The sequence below is a fragment of the Ceratotherium simum genome, chromosome 15 (genome assembly GCF_057802395.1).
Source record: "Ceratotherium simum simum isolate JZ-2026a chromosome 15, ASM5780239v1, whole genome shotgun sequence".
Classification (NCBI taxonomy): domain Eukaryota; kingdom Metazoa; phylum Chordata; class Mammalia; order Perissodactyla; family Rhinocerotidae; genus Ceratotherium; species Ceratotherium simum.
In genome coordinates this window covers 39,494,180-39,512,924 of record NC_141914.1, presented here as the reverse complement: position 1 = coordinate 39,512,924, position 18,745 = coordinate 39,494,180, and the positions used below count along the sequence as shown (strand labels likewise).

The 18,745-nt window shown below is 42.9% G+C and overlaps 2 protein-coding genes across 16 annotated transcripts in view; one reads left to right on the top strand and one right to left on the bottom strand.

Moving 5' to 3' along the window:
* The window catches only part of MCF2L2 (MCF.2 cell line derived transforming sequence-like 2), a 239,218-nt gene that overhangs the window by 59,565 nt on the left and 160,908 nt on the right, over positions 1-18,745 (bottom strand). The gene's annotated exons all lie outside the window — the stretch shown is intronic.
* Positions 170-18,158, top strand: B3GNT5 (UDP-GlcNAc:betaGal beta-1,3-N-acetylglucosaminyltransferase 5). Of its 6 annotated transcripts, none has more exons than XM_087439959.1 (4): positions 170-387; positions 4,324-4,433; positions 10,903-10,940; positions 14,052-18,158. In XM_087439959.1, the coding sequence occupies exon 4, from the start codon at positions 14,356-14,358 to the stop codon at positions 15,502-15,504; it is 1,149 nt and encodes a 382-aa protein (XP_087296085.1). In that variant the 5' UTR covers positions 170-387; positions 4,324-4,433; positions 10,903-10,940; positions 14,052-14,355; the 3' UTR covers positions 15,505-18,158. The 6 variants fall into 6 exon arrangements, with proteins under 6 accessions (XP_087296085.1, XP_004424733.1, XP_087296089.1 ...); XM_087439962.1 differs by lacking the exon at positions 170-387 and adding an exon at positions 1,042-1,147; XM_087439958.1 differs by lacking the exon at positions 170-387 and adding an exon at positions 1,044-1,470.

Here is an 18,745-nt window from a genome sequence, read left to right as displayed (position 1 = left end):
GTTGTCACACACCCACAAGAACAGATTCGGGCGGCACCCATCACCTTCTCGAACACCCCGGGTTGGTGGCGGAGCCGCAGGCCAGTCTGGGGTTTGGCAGTGACCCAAGAGGTGCAGGAAGCGCACTGTGGCGGCGCGGCGGGGGAGGCTCGGGGCTGCCGCGCCCCGGCCCTCCGCCCGACCCCTGGTTGGGTCCGCCCCATCGGCCCGCTCCAGCCGGCTGCCAGCCGTGGCCTCGAGCCCAGCCGAGCCGAGCGCGGGCTGCCGGCTGCTCGCCCAAGATTTAAAACGAGCAGGTTTTGTTCTTGAGACCAATGTCTTTCCCTCCGACGCCGGGAGGAAAGCCGACCTCCGATTTCGGAGTTGAAGGAGCTGGGCTTGGACTCGGTGAGTTTTGCTTTCAACTCTCTTTGAAATTAAGCTGGGCTTGTAGGTAAAATCATTGCGGGGCGGGGTGATCCCCCCTCCATTGTATTTTTAAAACGAACCTCTGTAGCGAAGCTTTAGTTCATTGTAAATTAGGGTTTCCTTTCTTTGTCATTTAGGCCCCCAGAAGCTCAAGGCATAGTGGTGTGACAAGAGATCTTGAACAAGACTAGCCTGCCCTTAGAACTCTTGCTCTAAAAACGAAAATAAGATGTTTACAGGACGGCAACTCAGTCAAAACTTGTCTCCCGGAGATGAGTAATTGTTGCTTGTTCTGAACGAAAGGATCATTAGTCTCGCACACTCTACCTAATGAAAAGTGTATCGAGACCAGTTGTTTCATATGGAAACACATCTATTAAGATGTGATCAATATCCGATTTAAAACATTGCTCTGCAGCCGACTGCATTCTAACTGGGGCCGAGGCCCCTCGTGGGTGGAAATGTTGTCTTCCCTTCCGGATCACTGAATGGAGGAAGTTCCAGCACGCTCGGCGGGGACATAGCTCAACTCCTGGGATGGTGTGTTCTTTGTGCCGGGGATCGGAGACGGGCTCCCTCCGTCTGCAGCGAGGGCTCCGGGCCGCCGAGCCTCCGCCCCGCCCCGCCCCGCCCCTGCCGGCCGGACAGCCCCGCCGGCGCGTGCCTCCTCGCCGGAGCGGCTCTCGGGCTCCGGGAAAGGAGGGTCGGAGTCGCTTCTGCTTCCTCCGGACCAGGCGAGGTCTCTGAAGGGCCGAGAGGGGACGCGAGTCGCGAGGAGTGAAGGCGCGCGCGTTCACACGGAGGCTGCAGGACTTGAGGGTGGAACGCGCGCTCGGGCCGGGGAGCGCCGCTGGAGAGGCAGCCGGGCCCGGCCCGCTGCCCCGGCCCGGCGTCGGGAAGCCGGGCGGGCCCTCCTCGCCGCGGGGCAGGGCTGCCCGCGCCCGAAAGCGCGGCGGGGAAGGAGGGCGCGTTCCCTCCCCAGAGCGCCTTTGTTCGCCCCGGCCTGTCGGCGGGCGCCCGGCGGCCGTGACCCCGGGCCGAGCCGTTGCCCAGGCGCGGCAGGTAGGCTGGGGGGCCCGGAGTCCGGTTGGGGTTAAGTTTCCTTGGGCCACCGGGGTCCCCCTCCCGATAGAGGTCCCTGGAGGGGGCCGCCGCGCCGCGATGCCGAAACCGGCCGGAGCGCAAGAGTCGAAGGCGAACGCCGCGCTCTGCGGGCCTCGGTTTCCGGCCGGGGGCCCCCAAGCTGGCTGCCATCCCTCGGCTGCAGGGGTGAATTCGGATAGAAAGCCTGCGTCGATTTGGAAATTAGAAAACCGCCCGACTGGGGAGGCTTTCGGAGAGTTACTGGTGGGGGAAATGGAGACAAGGAAGTGGGCAGCCAGGGGAAACTGGGAAACGAGACCTCTTCCTAGCGGGGAGGTCTTTCTACGCTTTCTTTGACTCTGCGGAATTTTATTTTGCATCCTGATGTGACGGAGTCAGTTGCTTACTCAGATACCATACAGGTCAAACTATCAACTTTTCATCCAGCTCTGACGACACACCCTATATTTTTCCTTTCCCAATGTTGGTTTTCGTAGGTTATGGGTCATGTTAAAGGGACACCAATGTTGTGACCGCATAGTGGCTGGTGGTGGCCTGTAGCTCATATTTAGGGTAATTCTCTGGTAAAAGTACATCTGTTAGAATTGGATTTGTTCTTCTGTGCCTTTATTTTGGGAAACTTTGCCTGGTCCCTATGGGGGAAGGGAGAGGGGAAGGGAGAGGAAGTAAGAAGCTGAAACTGACCCAGAAAAGGATGATTGAAGGTAGTTGTATTAAGTGGTCGCGCTGAAAAGATTCCATTGTGAACTTTCTGAAAGGGAGATTGGTGATTAGCAGCTGAGGTTTTAACTTTCTCCAAAGAAACTTACTGTAGATTTTAAATCCTGTCATGGGGGAGGGGAGACTGCTTTTTTGGGTCAAGTCTTTTTTATTTTAAAGCAAGATAAATTCAGTACCTGAAATATTTCCATTATGTACTTAAAATGACCCTTCTTTCTCCTGCTCCTCGTCTCTGTCTCTCCTTTACCCCTCCTCCCTCAGGCACTCCCCCTCAGCGTTTATTGAGCATCCTCTGAGGATGAAGCTGGCTCAGTCTGAACCATCTCAGTCTTCCAGGGGCTCACGGTGACACCTGAAGATGGGGATGAGTGTTATGACAGGGAAAGTTCAAGCTCAGAGAAGCTGTTTCTGAGAAAGTGAGAAATGAAAGATGACTAGGCGGCATGGATGATATTCCACATAAGTGCTCCCCGCACACCCCCTTCCCCCAAACCTCAGAAGGTGGAGATGAATTTTCAAAATAAAGTGCAGGCTCTAGCAAGTAAACATGTTGTCACATTATATTTCCTTAAAATAGAGATGAATTTTCCCTTTTATTAAAGACTGATTCAAATGACGAGATTGTAGGAAAAGGAAATAACTTTCTAATTCTCAAATATAAAACAGCTTGAATAATAACACATGGGTTTTGAAATGGGTCATCTTTTAAAGTGGGTCACTTTGGCTAGAATCATTGTACTTGGTGACTTGCAAATTGTAAAGGCAGAGTTCTTTCTGAGAACCAACTGCACTAGAATCTACATAACAGAACATAGGATGTGGTCGAAAGAAACTGAGAAATTCAAGGAGGAAATGGTCTCTTCTCAAAGTAACAAAATGTATCCTTTTTGGAATTTTGTATATGCTCTATTGAATAGATCTAAGATTTGCAGTTTATGACACATTATACTACCTTTTTTGGACTACTTCTATAGCCATTATTTTATTCCATTGTTAGAATAATCTTGTGAGGAGATGCATACATTGTATCTATGTTCCAGAAATTGAGGAATAACAAATTACTACAAGAGCTCTGCCATTTGACACAGAATCTCTGCCAGCAAAGATTTAGCCAGAACAGTGTAAATCTAGAATATTTTTCTTACAGTATGCATATATATAGGAGCTATAAGAATCTTCATATTTAAAGATGAAAAAATTGATCAGGTGAAATATAAACTTTGAATAAACAAAAGTGATTTTTTACATTTCAATGCTGGACAGTAAGAGGCTGGCTTTGATCTGTAACTTATTTTTAAGCTTTATCTTCCATAGTGAAGGCTTTCACACTAGAAGCTAGTTTTCTACAGAAAGGAATGTTCTACCAAGTCTGTAGGCAATAAGCCCCCAAAAGTCCAAGTTCAAAATACTATTACACAGCTCAAGATCCCCTAAGATTTCATAGTTTATCTCTTTTATTCCTTTCCTACAATTCTTTCTACAACTTTTTGATAGTGCTCTAAGCAAAGTAAGTTTAAAGGTTGTCTCAACTCATGTTTCCTTCTCCATAATTTACAGGGCCTTATAATCTTTTGGCAGTGTCATCGTCATTGAAATATATTTTTAAGTGCTTGCGGGGACCATATTGTTCTTTCCTGTCAAGGATAATCGAAGACCATGTTCAGTAAATTAGAGATGATAATTCTGTTCTCAGTCTCAGCAATATTTGGGATGTAAGTGGCCCTTAGCAATCAGATGAGTATTTTTAAAAACTCATATCTAATAAATATTTTTTTGAGAAGAACAGTAAGAGTATAGCTCATCATTTTAAAAGGAAAATAACCGCTAGAGAATATTAGCCATCTACTAACTAAACCATCATTGTAAAGATGCATGAACAATTTCTAGAGAAGAGAAACTAGCGTTTATTGAACACCTGACCTGGACCACACTTTGTCAATAAATTATCTCAAATGGTCCTCAGAAAACACTGTGGGATATGGTTTAGAGACAAGTCAAGCTCTTGTGACCAGTAAATGGAAGCACCAAAATATGTCTTACTTTTGTTCAAATTCTAAACTTTTGGTTTTTCTACTCTCTTGCCTCTATCAGGTCCAGATTCCAGGTTGTACAGAACATTTACTTACACTGGTTGGAGTTCTACACCAGAAACATCTCTAAAGCCTTCCCAGCATCCTTTCTACACAGTGGCCTACTACACAGTATGTGATAAATTAATATTTGTTGAATTAATTAAATGTAGGCATTACCTACTTTCAGGGCTGCCCAGCATAATGCTTGGAACAGGGTAGGTGATTAATAATTGGTAGTGAACTTATTATAATAAATGTTGATCAACTGAGACAGAAACATGTCATATATACCTCTTATGTTTTATAATATCATTTATTTTTTTGTACTCTGTAAACCTTCAATCAAATGTTGTTTCCAAATATAATGTTCAGAATGGGACATATGAACTGCCGTTGGACAAAAGGCTTATATGTATAGCTTGTATAACAGGTTTATGCCAGGTTATATTGTCACCTTATTTCTAAATCCCTTTTTCATATCATATTGACCTCAGCTGTGTATGACTCATCTCCTTGCGTTTCATCCAATACTTATTCATCAAATACTTGCTTAAAATATCCTCTCTGAATCCTAAATTTTTACTCTCCTCTCCTTTCCTCCTCCTCACCTTGTTTAATTTTTTTTTAACCTCCTTCTGCCACTTTGGATCTCCACCCTTAAATCCCCCAGTCTTCTTTGTGGAGGAGAGACTGTGTACCCAAAGGACACAGATTCACAAGGTCACTTTTGCCCATTTTTAGTTCTACTGGGATCAAAAAAAGGAAGGGGGGAAAATTGAGATGGAAGGTTAGGAAAAGGGTACGTTAGTAAAGAAAATGAGAACAAACTGACAAAATGCAGGTGGTAGCAAAATATAAATGACTCTAAACTTCAGACAGTGAAGCAAATTCTTTGCCTTCTTGGGTCACTTCTCTTGGCCCTACCCCACCTGCTTTCTGCCCTCCCATCCTGATGGGAGCTCCAGGAGGATCAGCTGTGCCGGTGCCAGGGAGGAAGGGCAGGTGAGGAGCTCAGGGACAGGGCCGGGAACCGATCAGCTGCTTCTGAGCTGCCACAAGGTCTGGAATTTATGGAGGTTACATGGTTACTCCCATGTCTTGGTGCCTCAGTTTCTTCTGCAAAATGGGGAGATCCTTTCTCTTTCATAGGTTGTTGTGAGGCTTAAAGAGTTACTATATATGTAAAGCATTCAGAACAGAGCCTGGTGCACAGCAAACACAACCATGTTAGTAACTGCTGCTTGAGTGGGAAAAGGAGAAGCTTCTTTCTTAAGTAGGCAGGAATACAACTGACAAGAATCATATTTAAAAGAGCAAGCAGGGCCGGCCCCGTGGCTTAGCGGTTAAGTGTGCGTGCTCTGCTGTTGGCGGCCCGGGCCCGGATCCCAGGCGCGCACCAACGAACCACTTCTCCGGCCATGCTGAGGCCGTGTCCCACATACAGCAACTAGAAGGATGTGCAACTATGACACACAACTATCTACTGGGGCTTTGGGGAAAAAGAGGAGGATTGGCAATAGATGTTAGCTCAGAGCCGGTCTTCCTCAGCAAAAAGGGGGGGATTGGCATGGATGTTAGCTCAGGGCCAATCTTCCTCACCAAAAAAAATATATATATAATAAAAATAAAAAAATAAAAAAAATAAAAGAGCAAGCAGCCCTGTCAACCCGAACAACCCAAACAACTCGAGAATGAATACAGATGGCCAAGCTGAGAAAAGCATGTCTCTGATCTCTGTGACCAACTGTATATTTCAACTTTTTTGTTTGTTTCAAATTCTGCATAATCGCACTGGTTACTGGGAATCTTTAGTTACTTTTAATTAACTCCTCTGAAATATAGTAAGACTCTATAATCCCTTGTCACCAGTACCTTAGTGCTTGTCTTTACTTAGGGCCTGTCTTTACTTGTTTATTTGGTATTTCTCTGTCTCACCAGCAAACAGAAATCTACACCCATGTTTAACTTATATAAAAACATATAATCTATATGGGTAGGGAGTTTGTTAATGGATTCATACTGTAGATTTTATAACCCAGCTTTTCCTTCTGTCCCACCTCTATGCTTGTTAATTTGGAATTTAAAGTCTTTGGACTAACACTGAATCAAGAACTAATTCTATAAATATATTCTTTGTGGAGTGATAACTCCAAATGGATTCTAATCTTTGTCCTTGAGCTAGTTTTATAGACAAAGTCACAGCCACAAAACACTCGAAGACAGCTGTTGGGTAAAATTTTTCCTTTTTTTACAGGCCTTATATTAGAAACACTCAAATTTGAATTAAAGAATAAAATACCAATTTGGAGAATATCTAATTTTTCACACTTAAAATGGGAGTTGTAAATTCAAATTTTAGGTTGCTTCCTTCTTTCTTCAGCAGACAGAACCAGTTGTATCATAGCACCAATTACTACAACTAATTTACTAAGAAAAATCTATGAAGATCAAATTATAGCCTTTTCAGTAAATTCAGGGCTTTTTATTCCTGATTTCTTTTAACATGGCAGTTTGGCTCCTGAGGATTGGTCCTAGCTATGTTTAACAGAGAACAGATGATCAAAACAAGCCAGGAAAAAAAGCTTGGAATGTAGAACAAAATGCAACATAAAATTGGGACAGAAAATGTTATCTTTCTGTCCTTTGAGTTCTGCCTGGACAGGAATCAAAAATTGTCTCTCACATGGGACTTTAAGTAATAAAAGTTTAAGTGTAAAAGGTATCAAATACTGAGGCTTTTTTTTTTCACTGACTTACTGGAGGAGCATCATTAGTTTATAGTCATATTTATTTCACTTTTAAATTTTGTGCCCCAGGTGAGTGTCTCCCTTGCCTCTCCCTAGCCCTGGCCCCGACAGTCAGTCAGCTTGTAGAGGGAATGGAGAGGGTTGGCGAGCGTGGGAATCCACGAAGAGGAGGCACACGTGGGGAAGAGAAGGTGACAATGTGTCTGATGTCCTCTCCTTTCTCTAGCAGGCAGGAGGTGAAGTCATCAGTTAAGAGTGAGGAGGACAGGCCTTGGGAGAGGGAAGAAGACTGAGCTTGGCTGGTGAAGAGACTGGGAGAGGGAGGAGGTCCAGGACAAGTGAAAGGAGGTCACACAGCATTGAGTACTCTGCCCACAGCTGGATACTGCCATTTGTAGTGATGCTGTCTGCCTGGCGTGTCACGCTTCTCCAGCAGCCCGGCAGGGTTGTAGGAGTAGAGAAGACGGGAGTGACTCAAGGTCTGGGGTCACTGGGGTGGAAGGACAGGAACCAGGGAGAGGAGGGCAAAGGTGTCAGATGATTCCACATCTGAGACAGGGAGGTGGGTAAGAAGAAAGGTCAGGAGATTGCTGGGTGGGGTGGGTGTGTTAGGGGGCAGGCAGAGGATTCCAGATCAATGTTTAGAGGTTGGAGTTGAAGAGTGAGTGTACTGCAGGGTGAGTGTACTAGAGTTTGAAATTTAAGAGGAAATGCCCTTCTAAGTGAGGCTACATAATGATTTTCTTGCAGATAAGTTGTCTTGCGTGTGGGAAGTAATGTGAACAAAATGGCATATACATTGTAAAGTAAGGTTTCCTTAAACTTGTGAGTGTTGTATGCCTACTAAATAAGATGTACAAATATAGTTTCCCTAAGATTAGATGTTAACATATTACAACAATGGCCAGAAACAGTGGTCAAGAAGCATACGGATGGAAACAAAAATAAATGCATTTTTTACTTTAAACCCATTGGCTTTCTCTAGTTAACATCACTCAGCCTCAGGTCTCAGATTCAGCGTTGCTTCACCTCCTGGAAGATGCCTTCCCCAGCCTCCACCTGACTTCCATTTTTAGACCCTCCTGTGCCCACCGCACAGCTCTCACTATTTGCTCCATGGCTGTCTTCCCACTCAGAGCTCCGTGACAGGCCTTGTCTATCCTGCCTTCCCACTACCTCCCTCTACCCCTTTGTCACCCCATCTTAATTTTCTGAGGAACTAGCCCTTTAAAATAGCTTCTGTTTTCTTTGATTTCTCCCTGTTCTCCTTCCCCTGAGTTTATTTTTCCTCCAGCCCTCTCCTCCCCTCTCTCCCCTTGGAGAGCTCACACAGACTCGCAGCAGCCATCTTCTCTGTGCTCAGAGGGCCCGGATCTTCAGTCCTGCCCACCTCTAGTCTCAGGGTACCTCCTGGACTTGTCTACCTGTTGTCTCTCCAACACCTCACAGTCAACACCAGTCTAACACCAAACATGTTCCCCCTCACTCCTAACTCAGGAAACCAGTTGTCTCTCCTTTGTCTGTAATGCTTGAAACTAAACTTCACTCCTCCTTTACTCCCCATCCCAGGTCACTCATCAGGTCCTGCTGGGTTCTTGTTTTTCCTGAAAGGGTCTTCCTTATCTCTTCCTTCCCTCCCCACTTCTACCACCACAGACCAGGCCCTCCTCACCTCAATAGAAGTAGTGTCCTCAACTCCAGCCATCCTGCATCCATCCTACATGCCATTGCCAGATGAGTCCTTTTTGCATATAGCTTCATACATATTGACAAGGGAGTGATCATTAAAAAAAAACCAGAAACTTCTGTGACTTCCTCACTGACTCCTGCCTTATTTTCAAGGTTCTCCATAAGTAGACTCAACATCCCCACTTTCAAATACATGCCTCTTTTTCAAATATTTGCCGTATTGCGATTCTTTCCTTTCTTGCCTGAAACAGGTTGCTTCTTTTCCTGTAGCTACCGAAGTCCTCTTCATCCTCAGGCCCTCATGATCCAACTGTCACTGATCTCTACTCCTAGGAACACTCCTATTATGCCTGCAGTTGGTATTGCCCACAGTAGCGAAGACACATCGTCTGTACCTCATACTGACTGCTATCCGTGGGAATCGTGTTTTCATGTGGGCACCATGAGTCTTATCTCAACTAAATTGTAGATGCTTTCAGATTGGAGACTATCCAATACTACTTCATGACTCCCAGCATGCCTGATGTGACCATTTACACAGCAAATACTCACATACTTGTGGGACTAATTGAAACACTGGACACTGAGGTAGTTTAATTTGGACTTAAAGTGCAGACCTCCCCATCTTGATTAAAACTTCAAAATTTATAGCAGGTTTTACATAATATTTTAGGATCACAAAAACAGACTCAACAAAGAAATGAGATGACAGCAGGGGTGAAGTAGAAAAAAAATTAGGAGTCATTATAGGGAAACTTGTAGCCTCTAGGTGCAGTAACTAGTTTTTTTCCAAGAAAGTTTAAAGAGCTCTCTTGTGAAGAAATATCCTTTTGAGTAACTGAGGGGCAAGGCTCCCAGACTGAAAAGTATTTGGAGTGGGGTCTGCCACCCTCTCAACTTGTATTCTTTATCCTTCTGCCTACTGTCTATTAGGGAAAGAGAATACTAAGTATATCTGTTCCTTCTCAATCCAAATAGAAGCAAACCCAAGCTATATTCCCACATACCTGCATATTTTTTTCTAAGCAGTTCTTTGTCCTGTTCTCTCCTATAGTCTTTCTCTTTTTTTTGGTGAGGAAGATCAGCCCTGAGCTAACATCCATGCCAATCTTCCTCTTTTTTTTTTTTTTTTCTGAGGAAGACTGGCCCTGGGCTAACATTTGTGCCCATCTTCCTCCACTTTATATGGGACTCCACCACAGCATGGCCTGACAAGCAGTGCATCAGTGCGTGCCTGGGATCCGAACCCCGGCCGCCAACAGCAGAGCGTGTGCACTTAACTGCTACACCATGGGGCCGGCCCCTGCTATAGTCTTTCTTGATTCCTAGTTTCAGCAGGCTCTGAAGTCATCTGTAATTTTTACTTCTCAGTAACAGGACATGGATATTTGCCCCCAATTTGCAGGTTAAATCACCAAATCAGAGTGCAGTGAGGGGTGCCCGAGGTTACACAATGAATCTGGTGGCCAACAGGGGTAGCCCTGGAGTTTCTGGCCTGTTGGTTGGTCACTGACCTGCGCTGTGCTGCGGGCGCACAAAGGAAGCGGCACCCCCAGCGTTCCGCTGTGGACGTTGCTGAGCTTCACATGCATTATTGGGATCCTTTGTTCCTGTAAGGCCCAGCATTTTCTTCCTCCAGGTTGGGCAGGCCTGTGGCTTCTCCCCAGTCCTCTCTCCAGCACTCTGAATACTGAAGCTGGAAGATGTGCTTTAGAGAAGCTCTAGGACGCTGTGCAAACCAGGAGTGAGCATCGATTGCCTGTGCGTGATCTCCATCAGCAAAGCCGGAGCTGGGGCAACATTGTTTAGTTGTAATTAAGGAATTTAGGTCATGGAGGTGCTTTTGTTTTTGGTTGGGAAAGGCCACCTAGTGACAGTGTTCAATTGGGAGGAGTTTGGCTGTTCTTGGTTATAAAAGAGAAGCTGGGTAACATAAAAGCATAGTTCACCTTTCCTAAATCTCCCCCTCGTCAAATCAGTACTACCAGTGAGATTTGGTTATGACTGATGTAAACGGTGGCTAAACAATTCAAGCTGCTGAGGGTAGAGAGATCTTGGTTTAGAACTTCACATGCTGTACTGAACCTAAATAAGTAGTGTGGGTTGTTGGCTTCATGACAGCTTCTTTGTCATTCTTCAGAAAACTGTTTCGACTCTTTCAGGTCAAGTGGAAACAGTTGAAGAAATATAAGAAAATAAGGTAAATACATACATGGCAGCGGGGAGGGAGGATAAAATGAATGTTACAGGCTGGCCGCTAGGTTGTAGTAGCAATGTTAGCAGCAGCAACACACCAAGTGGATGAGTAATAGACCCCATTCATTGGCGAGATACTAGGGCCTCTGTGAGTCGTGTGTGCAGGCGGGTGCTGGAGGAGTTGGGCTTGTGGGCTGATTGTCCGCAAGAAGCTCAGACTTGTAAACAACTGTGAATAGGTGCAAAGCGAGCTGGCATTGGAACATACTGGGCACAGCTGCACAGAAAAGGGAAGCTAGTTTTGCCTGTGGTTCCAAAGATTACTCTCCCCTTTGTTTCCTTCCCAGGGTCTGCTGGAATAGAGACTGCAGATTAGTTTCTTGAGAATTTTCTTAGAATTCTTAAACACTTGTACTGTCTTAAAATCTGCCATTAAGAATTCTCTGTTGCCCTGTGTTAAGCCTCCATTTCCTTCAGTATGTATCATGGAGGAGGCAGAAGGGGATTTCGGCCTTCAGAGGTGGGCCGTTCTCAAAGAGAGCACTTACGACTGAGAGCAAGTGCCCCCCCACCAATTAAAGTGATTTTGCCAAGTTTAGGTTGATGCCACCATCAGAAACGGATGTTTTCTGCTGTCTTTCTCACCTTACCAAGAAGGAAATGACTGATATCCATCTATCCCTTAGAGCAGTATTTCTTGCCTTTTTGATGGTAAAGCACAATAACAATACATTTTACGTTACAACCCTGAAGGCACACAGACAAAAAACTCAGTTTCACAAAAGAATACTTATACTTCCTACTTTCAGTACACTCTGCCATTCTCTATTCTGTTCTTTCTTTTTCTTTCTCCTTTTTTTTTTTAAATGCTGGTTGTGATTCTAGTACTTTTAAAATCTATGTCCTGGGGATACAATGTTACTGTGCTGATTATCTCTGGACAAAGTCTGAGTGGGGCTTGGCTGTAATCTCCAGTCCCCCTTGGACTTTTTGCATGCCTGGCCTCTGCAGTTATCACCCTAATGGGGAGCAGTCTTAGGGGGATGGGAAACAGCTGGATGCAAAAAGCCCGATGATGGGAAGGAAGTCGCACAGCCAGGGCTAGGCTGGTACTGCAGGGTGTTCTCAATGTGTGCAGTTGGTTTTATATTAGGGGCAAAGGGCAGAGAACTTGAGGATGAGGTCTTCGGGCACAAAAGCAGGGCCTTTGCCTTGGGCCTTGTGTTGTGGGCTTGGCTGCCCAGCCAGCCTGCACTGCACTGGGTAGAGCCTTCTTTGTCCTTTCCCTGTCAATCTGTGGAAAGCCCAGGGGACTGATGTGTCAGCCCTGAGGGGAGAGCCTACTTCTCCAGGCAGAAGGATGTGTCTTACTTGTGGTAAGCACTTGGGACAGAATCCTTGAGGAAGGGAGGTGCTGTTTCCTAGTGGTGGAAGAAAAGGGAGGCCACGTGACTGACTGGGCATCCTGACCCCCAGTTCTTTAAGGTGGCCCCACCCCCAGCACGGTTCTTTGCACTAACATTCAGAGAACGCCTATTAGGTGTCAGGCGCTGACCTGGATGCTGAGCGTAGGGTATCTACATCCTGCCTTGTATCAAGGAGTTCACAGTGTAACTGGGGAGGCAGTTACAAAGTCTCAGTATGGGAAGATGGATGTAAGAAGGTGCTGTGGCAATACAGATAAGAAACATCTTTAGGGGGGAGCAGTTCAGACTTCCCGGAGAAGGATGCCTGTAGAACTTAGTCAGGATTAGTAGCCTTCTCATCAGCAAGGGGACTAGGGCTTGCCAGGCCACAGGGGTGCTGGTGCCAGAGCCGGCGTGTATGAAGTAGCAGGTGTGGCTGAGCTTTCGGTGTGACACTTCTCCGTGTGACCATTTGGTATTGTCAGCTAGTGGAGAGCATCTGAAGGGGTTTAAAGAGCTCAGTTAGTCTGGTGGTTAGATGTGAGTTTTGGAAAGGTCGCTGACTGCAGAGAGGGGATGGGCTGACCAGGAACCCTTTAGTCTGCTGCACTGCTTTGGGCGAGAAGTGATGATGACATGAAAGGGTGCAGAGAGATGTAGAAGAAGCAATTCACAGGATTAAATAACTGGATGTGGAAGTGGAGGAAAGGGCAGACGTTCAGATTTCTGGCATAGATGCATGAACTGCACTCAGACACAAATAAAGAGCAAATGGAAACAGCAGGTTTTAGGAGAGAAGACAGTAGAATGGGTTACAAATGGCATTTGAGTCTGAGTACCCCTGTGTGCCAGGTAATTATCTATCTACCTTCCTCTATGTATCTATGTATGTTCCCATTTAATCTGCATAAAGACTTTGAGTTAAGCGGTGCTATTCCCATTTTTCAGATTTCTGGGTTAGATGCATGATACGGTAGAACAAGTAGTAAATGGCTGAGCCGGTTGACTGGTGACCAAATTGCCTGAGTACAAAGATAGTGCTTTTGGCTATCATCCTGTGGCTTCCCAGTTCTGAACATGTTAAATTTGAGGTGCCTGTTAGGTTTCCAAATGAAAAAGTACAGAAAGAAGATGACTGTATAGATTTGAGACTCGCAAAAGTCATTTTGGTTAGAGAGAGTTTGGACTGTGCTTTTTGAGAAGCATATCTTGAATCCTTGATTATGAACCTTAACTTAAAAAAAAAAATCTTACTCTTATTCCTGCCTTGTCTGGGGCAAGCTTTAGTGGATTTTTACTATTATGAACTTTCTTTTCATGCAGTATTTTTCCTTGAACTATATAGTTCCTTTCACCCTGACTATATTCCAAGTCAATATATTCATGGATATATGCATTTGAGAAATTTGAACTTTAAGCATATAAGTTGATATCCATTTTGCAGGCTTTTTCTTTTTTTAAAGGTTGAAAAGAGAAAAGCGTCTCTGTATTCTGAATGGGAAGACAGGAGAGTGGTTCTTTCCTTTTCCCTGTACTCTTCTAAAAAAATAAACAGCTGTGTGCCTCTGCTAAATACTAGCTGTCTCATCACCTTTTGTCTAAATCAGTCAGGTTACATTTAGTTTTTAAGGAATTAAGAGTAGTTTGCTTCTTTTTGGTAACTCACTAACCCATTCGCTTGTCATCTTTTCTCTTCGTAACTCTAATAGGCTACACTTAACCTTCACAAAAAGAAGTAGATGGACTAGCTGCATGAGGCCAATCACCGAACTTAATGAAGGATGCCGGGGTGGAACCATTTTGATGTGCCAGTGTCCTCATTCTACGGTGTGTTCCATTCTTTTGCAATCAGAAAAAATGGTACTAAAAGAAAACGTTTTGTGAAATAAGAATCTCCCTATACATTTTTAATGACCAACGTGTATTAAGATGGACATCCTTTCTACAGAAGACAAAGTTCTATGGTCTTGAAGACACCCATTTAAAACTGATCCTAAATAAAAATAGACCTGAATGATGGTTGTCAGAATGTTTGTTAGTAGCAGAAGAGTAAAAATATGGCAGCTTGTTAATTTATTTGCCATTAGTTCTATACTAACCTTCATGTTTTATTGGGGAACGACTGATAATCTCGTTGTGAGCCATATGAAGTCCTACTCGTACAGATACCTCATCAACAGCTATGACTTCGTGAACGATAGCCTGTCTCTTAAGCACAGCATGGATGGGGCTACTCGCTATCAATACTTGATCAACCACAAGGAGAAGTGTCAAGCACAAGATGTTCTCCTTTTACTGTTTATAAAGACTGCTCCTGAAAACTACGACCGACGTTCTGCAATTAGAAAAACGTGGGGCAATGAGGAGTATGTTCGGTCTCAACTTAATGCCAACATCAAAACTCTGTTTGCCTTAGGGACACCTTTTAACCCACTGACCAGAGAAGAACTGCAAAGAAACCTGGTGTGGGAAGATCAAACGTACAATGATATAATTCAGCAAGACTTTGTGGATTCTTTCTACAATCTTACTCTTAAATTACTTCTGCAGTTCAGTTGGGCAAATAGCTTTTGTCCACATGCCAAATTCCTTATGACTGCTGATGATGACATATTTATTCACATGCCAAATCTTATTGAATACCTTCAAAGTTTAGCACAAATTGGTGTTCAAGACTTTTGGATTGGTCGTGTTCATCTCGGTGCCCCTCCCGTTAGAGACAAAAGCAGCAAATACTATGTCTCCTATGAAATGTACCAGTGGCCAGCTTACCCTGACTATACCGCTGGAGCTGCCTATGTGATCTCCAATGATGTAGCTGCCAAAGTCTATGAGGCATCACAGACGATTAACTCTAGTCTTTACATAGACGATGTGTTCATGGGCCTCTGTGCCAATAAAATGGGGATAGTACCACAATACCATGTGTTTTTCTCTGGGGAAGGTAAAACTCCTTATCATCCCTGCATCTACGATAAAATGATGACATCTCATGGACATGTACAAGACCTTCAGGACCTTTGGAAGGCTGCCACAGACCCGAAAGTAAAAACGATTTCAAAAGGTTTTTTTGGTCAAATATACTGCAGGATAATTAAGATAGTCCTCCTTTGCAGATTGACCTATATGGACACATATCCTTGTAGGGCTGCCTTTCTCTAATAGTACTTGAATGTTGTCTGTTTTCACTGTCACTGAGCCAAACCTGGACAAAAAACCTTTGTTTGTCTATATCCTAAGTGAAATGATTATGAAAAACAAATATTTTGAAAGCCCAGTCTATCAGAATGTTTCTCTGATTCTAGAAGCTATTCAATGTGACTTATCTACTTCATTGCCTAAATTCATTTCAAGGAATTTATATTTTAGAAAAGGTTTATGAAAACAAAACTAAAGGGAAATTTAAGTTCTCACTTAATGCCACATGTATATTTGAGGAGTAGAGATGTTATTAAGGTGCCTTGGTGTCAGAATAACTGCTTTTGGAGAATACCAAGTGAATGTATAGTACAACATTTCAAAGAAATGAATATATTGTTCATTGTTCACCAGGTATACAAGTGTATATTTAAGAGCCTTTGACAGAAGTGGTGGGAGCAGGGGAGGATTGGCATAGAAGAAAGTACATGAATTTGGTAAAAGAAAGTCTCCTTCAGAGGAGATTTAGGACGATGTACACAATTTCTTTATAAACAGCCAAATCACTTATTGTCACATCCATGTAGCTATTTTCCCTAGATAGTGTTGGAGTCATTTACAATACATTTATATCTTTTTTTTAAAGTTTAATGTGAAATTTGAGAAGTCATTAGCTCTGCCTTAAGTGGTACTTAAATGGGTTTGTTTTGATTATTAGGAAATGACACAAAACATGGGCAGTTAGTTACCCATAGGGTCCTCCTCCAGGGAAAAATCATTGTTAATTCAAATAAGCTGATTTTAATTTAAGGAGTTTTTCAACTGGTTTTTAAATATTCAATATCAGTCTGTTTTTAAGGTAGTTATTTGAATGTAGTTTGCACAGAGGACTAGAATAATGGAGAAGAATTCAAAAGAAAAGATAGAACATTAAAAGCCTCTTTCTCCATAATTTTTTTTTCCCCCCTAAAGCCCCAGTAGATAGTTGTATGTCATAGATGCACATCCTTCTAGTTGCTGTACGTGGGACGTGGCCTCAGCATGGCCACAGAAGCGGTGCGTCAGTGCGCGCCCGGGATCCGAACCCGGGCCGCCAGCAGCGGAGCGCGTGCACTGAACCACTAAGCCACGGGGCCTGCCCCTCTCCATAATTTATAAAATAAAATTCTTAGTGTCTAAATTATTGTAATAGTTACTGAATAGTCCACTCCTCCCTAACAAGGTCTCATAAACTACAGTACTTTGTTCCAAGTTCAGATTTTAAAAGTGAGAGTATTAAACATCAAATCAAAGCTACAGTATCTACAAAAAATCTATTCTTTCATCAAAATGACTAGCAGAGGTGATGAAGTTGAAGACTTTTCAATATCTCAAACTTGAAAGCAGAATGAAAGTGATAGAAAAGTTGCCAGAATGAGGTTTAATGCATTTGTAAAGCTGCATGCTCCTTATAATCAAAGAGCTGGGGCTGAGATCTCATAGAGTCAGTTACATTTATTTTACAAAGCAGGATAAAAATGTGGCCATGATGCAAACAACCTCCTCTCACTACAGAAAGAACTAGGTGATGTCTATTGTTAGGGGGATTATATGAAAGCCAAAATAGTGACTTCAGCAAAAGCAGTTGAACTGATTCTAAAACCTTTGGCTGCAGAGGCACCCATTAGGGAAAACTAAGATGTCTCATTTAATTAGATGATGATGTTTGAAACATGTAAAACAGAACTAAAAAGGAATTCTCAATATACACAACTGGATAATGATATATATAATTTTTTTGCAGGTAGGTTTTTAATGTTTACGGAAATTTTTTTTCTATTTTGAAAATTGAAGCTTGTTTACATTGATTGCTCAGATAATTTAGAATTTTTATCTAATGTCAGAACTACAGTGTCAAACATTGTAGTCTGTAGTTATTTTCAGAATAGGTTCAGGGTTTTTAGATCATTACAGTTTAAATTTTCTGACCAATTTTAAAAACTGTAGAGAACAAAAGCACATTTCGACAAAGCAAGTTTATAATTAATTTTTAGCAGTTGATTCTTGAATAACCGTTTGCCTTTTGGCCATACATACCCTGTGTATCTAAACTTGTAACTGTTTAAATTTGCCATTGGTTGAAAACATCAATGTCTCTGGCCATCAAAATGATCTTGTTTACAGAAATACTTTTGTGAAACAGTTATTTATTTGCAAAAGAGATCTCCTCAACTGTCTTCATCTTTTTATTTTTGCTTAGAATAGAATGGAACATTTAAATTTAAAGAAAATATGAAGGCACTTCCTTTTTTAATAAGAAGGAAATTGCCTGATGCTTCCTTCATCAGACTTAAAGTACTGAGAAGAATATTTGTAAATAAATGGATTCCAACCTTTTACAAAGGAAGGAAAAAACTTTTTGGTGCTCCAACGTAGGGTTGTCTTTTAAAAATCGTCAACAAAGGTAAGATAAACTATCAGCCTGGTCTGTCCCCTTGAGTAGAAGATGGTTGTACACAGTGTTATTGCTAAAAACTTTTTACCTCTTGGTTGGTTTGCATCTTTTTTCCATATTATTAATTTTATACCAAACTGTTAAATATTTATATTATTTGAATTTTGCTCTTGTATGGCAAAGTAATTAGTGGGTTTTTAAAAATAAATCTATGATTTCCAATAAACAACTTGAAAATTGTCAACAGATGTGTATTTTCACAAAGGTTTTTAAACCCCTGTGTGAACATCATTTGTATATAATCAACTTGATCTGTTTAATGTCAGAGAGGCCTATAGTACACAATCTTAATCCTGTTCCTGTTCAGACTTGCTGCTGTGCCCAGAATGGAGGATTACTGTGTCCTCTGCATTATAGAGCCACCTAAAACGCCTCTTTTGTTTGTGAAATGATTTATGCTGGAATGTCTAAGTGGAGGAATTCTTCTCTCCTAGTAGATTGTTCAGGAAGGGATGAAATTAGAACCTATAGCCATAGTGCCTTAAGACACCATTTGAAAGGTCATATCTTCCTTTGATATCATTAGCTGTCTGAAAGCATATTCAAATTTACTCTAGTCTCTACATGTCAGGAATGTTCTTAGGCCTGCTTTGCAGTGTCTGGTGTTTCAGTATATTCATACACAATATGCTCTCATCTGCTTTTCACCTGATTCCTGCTCAATTCTTAGGATAGTATATGGTGTGATTCACTCTATTTATTTATTTATTTATTTTAATGAGGAAGATCAGCCCTGAGCTAACATTTGTTGCCAATCCTCCTCTTTTTGCT

What these genes read in the sequence shown, in the direction of transcription:
- B3GNT5 (XM_004424676.3), top strand. Translation starts at nt 14,356, where the DNA reads ATGATGGTTGTCAGAATGTTTGTTAGTAGCAGAAGAGTAAAAATATGG.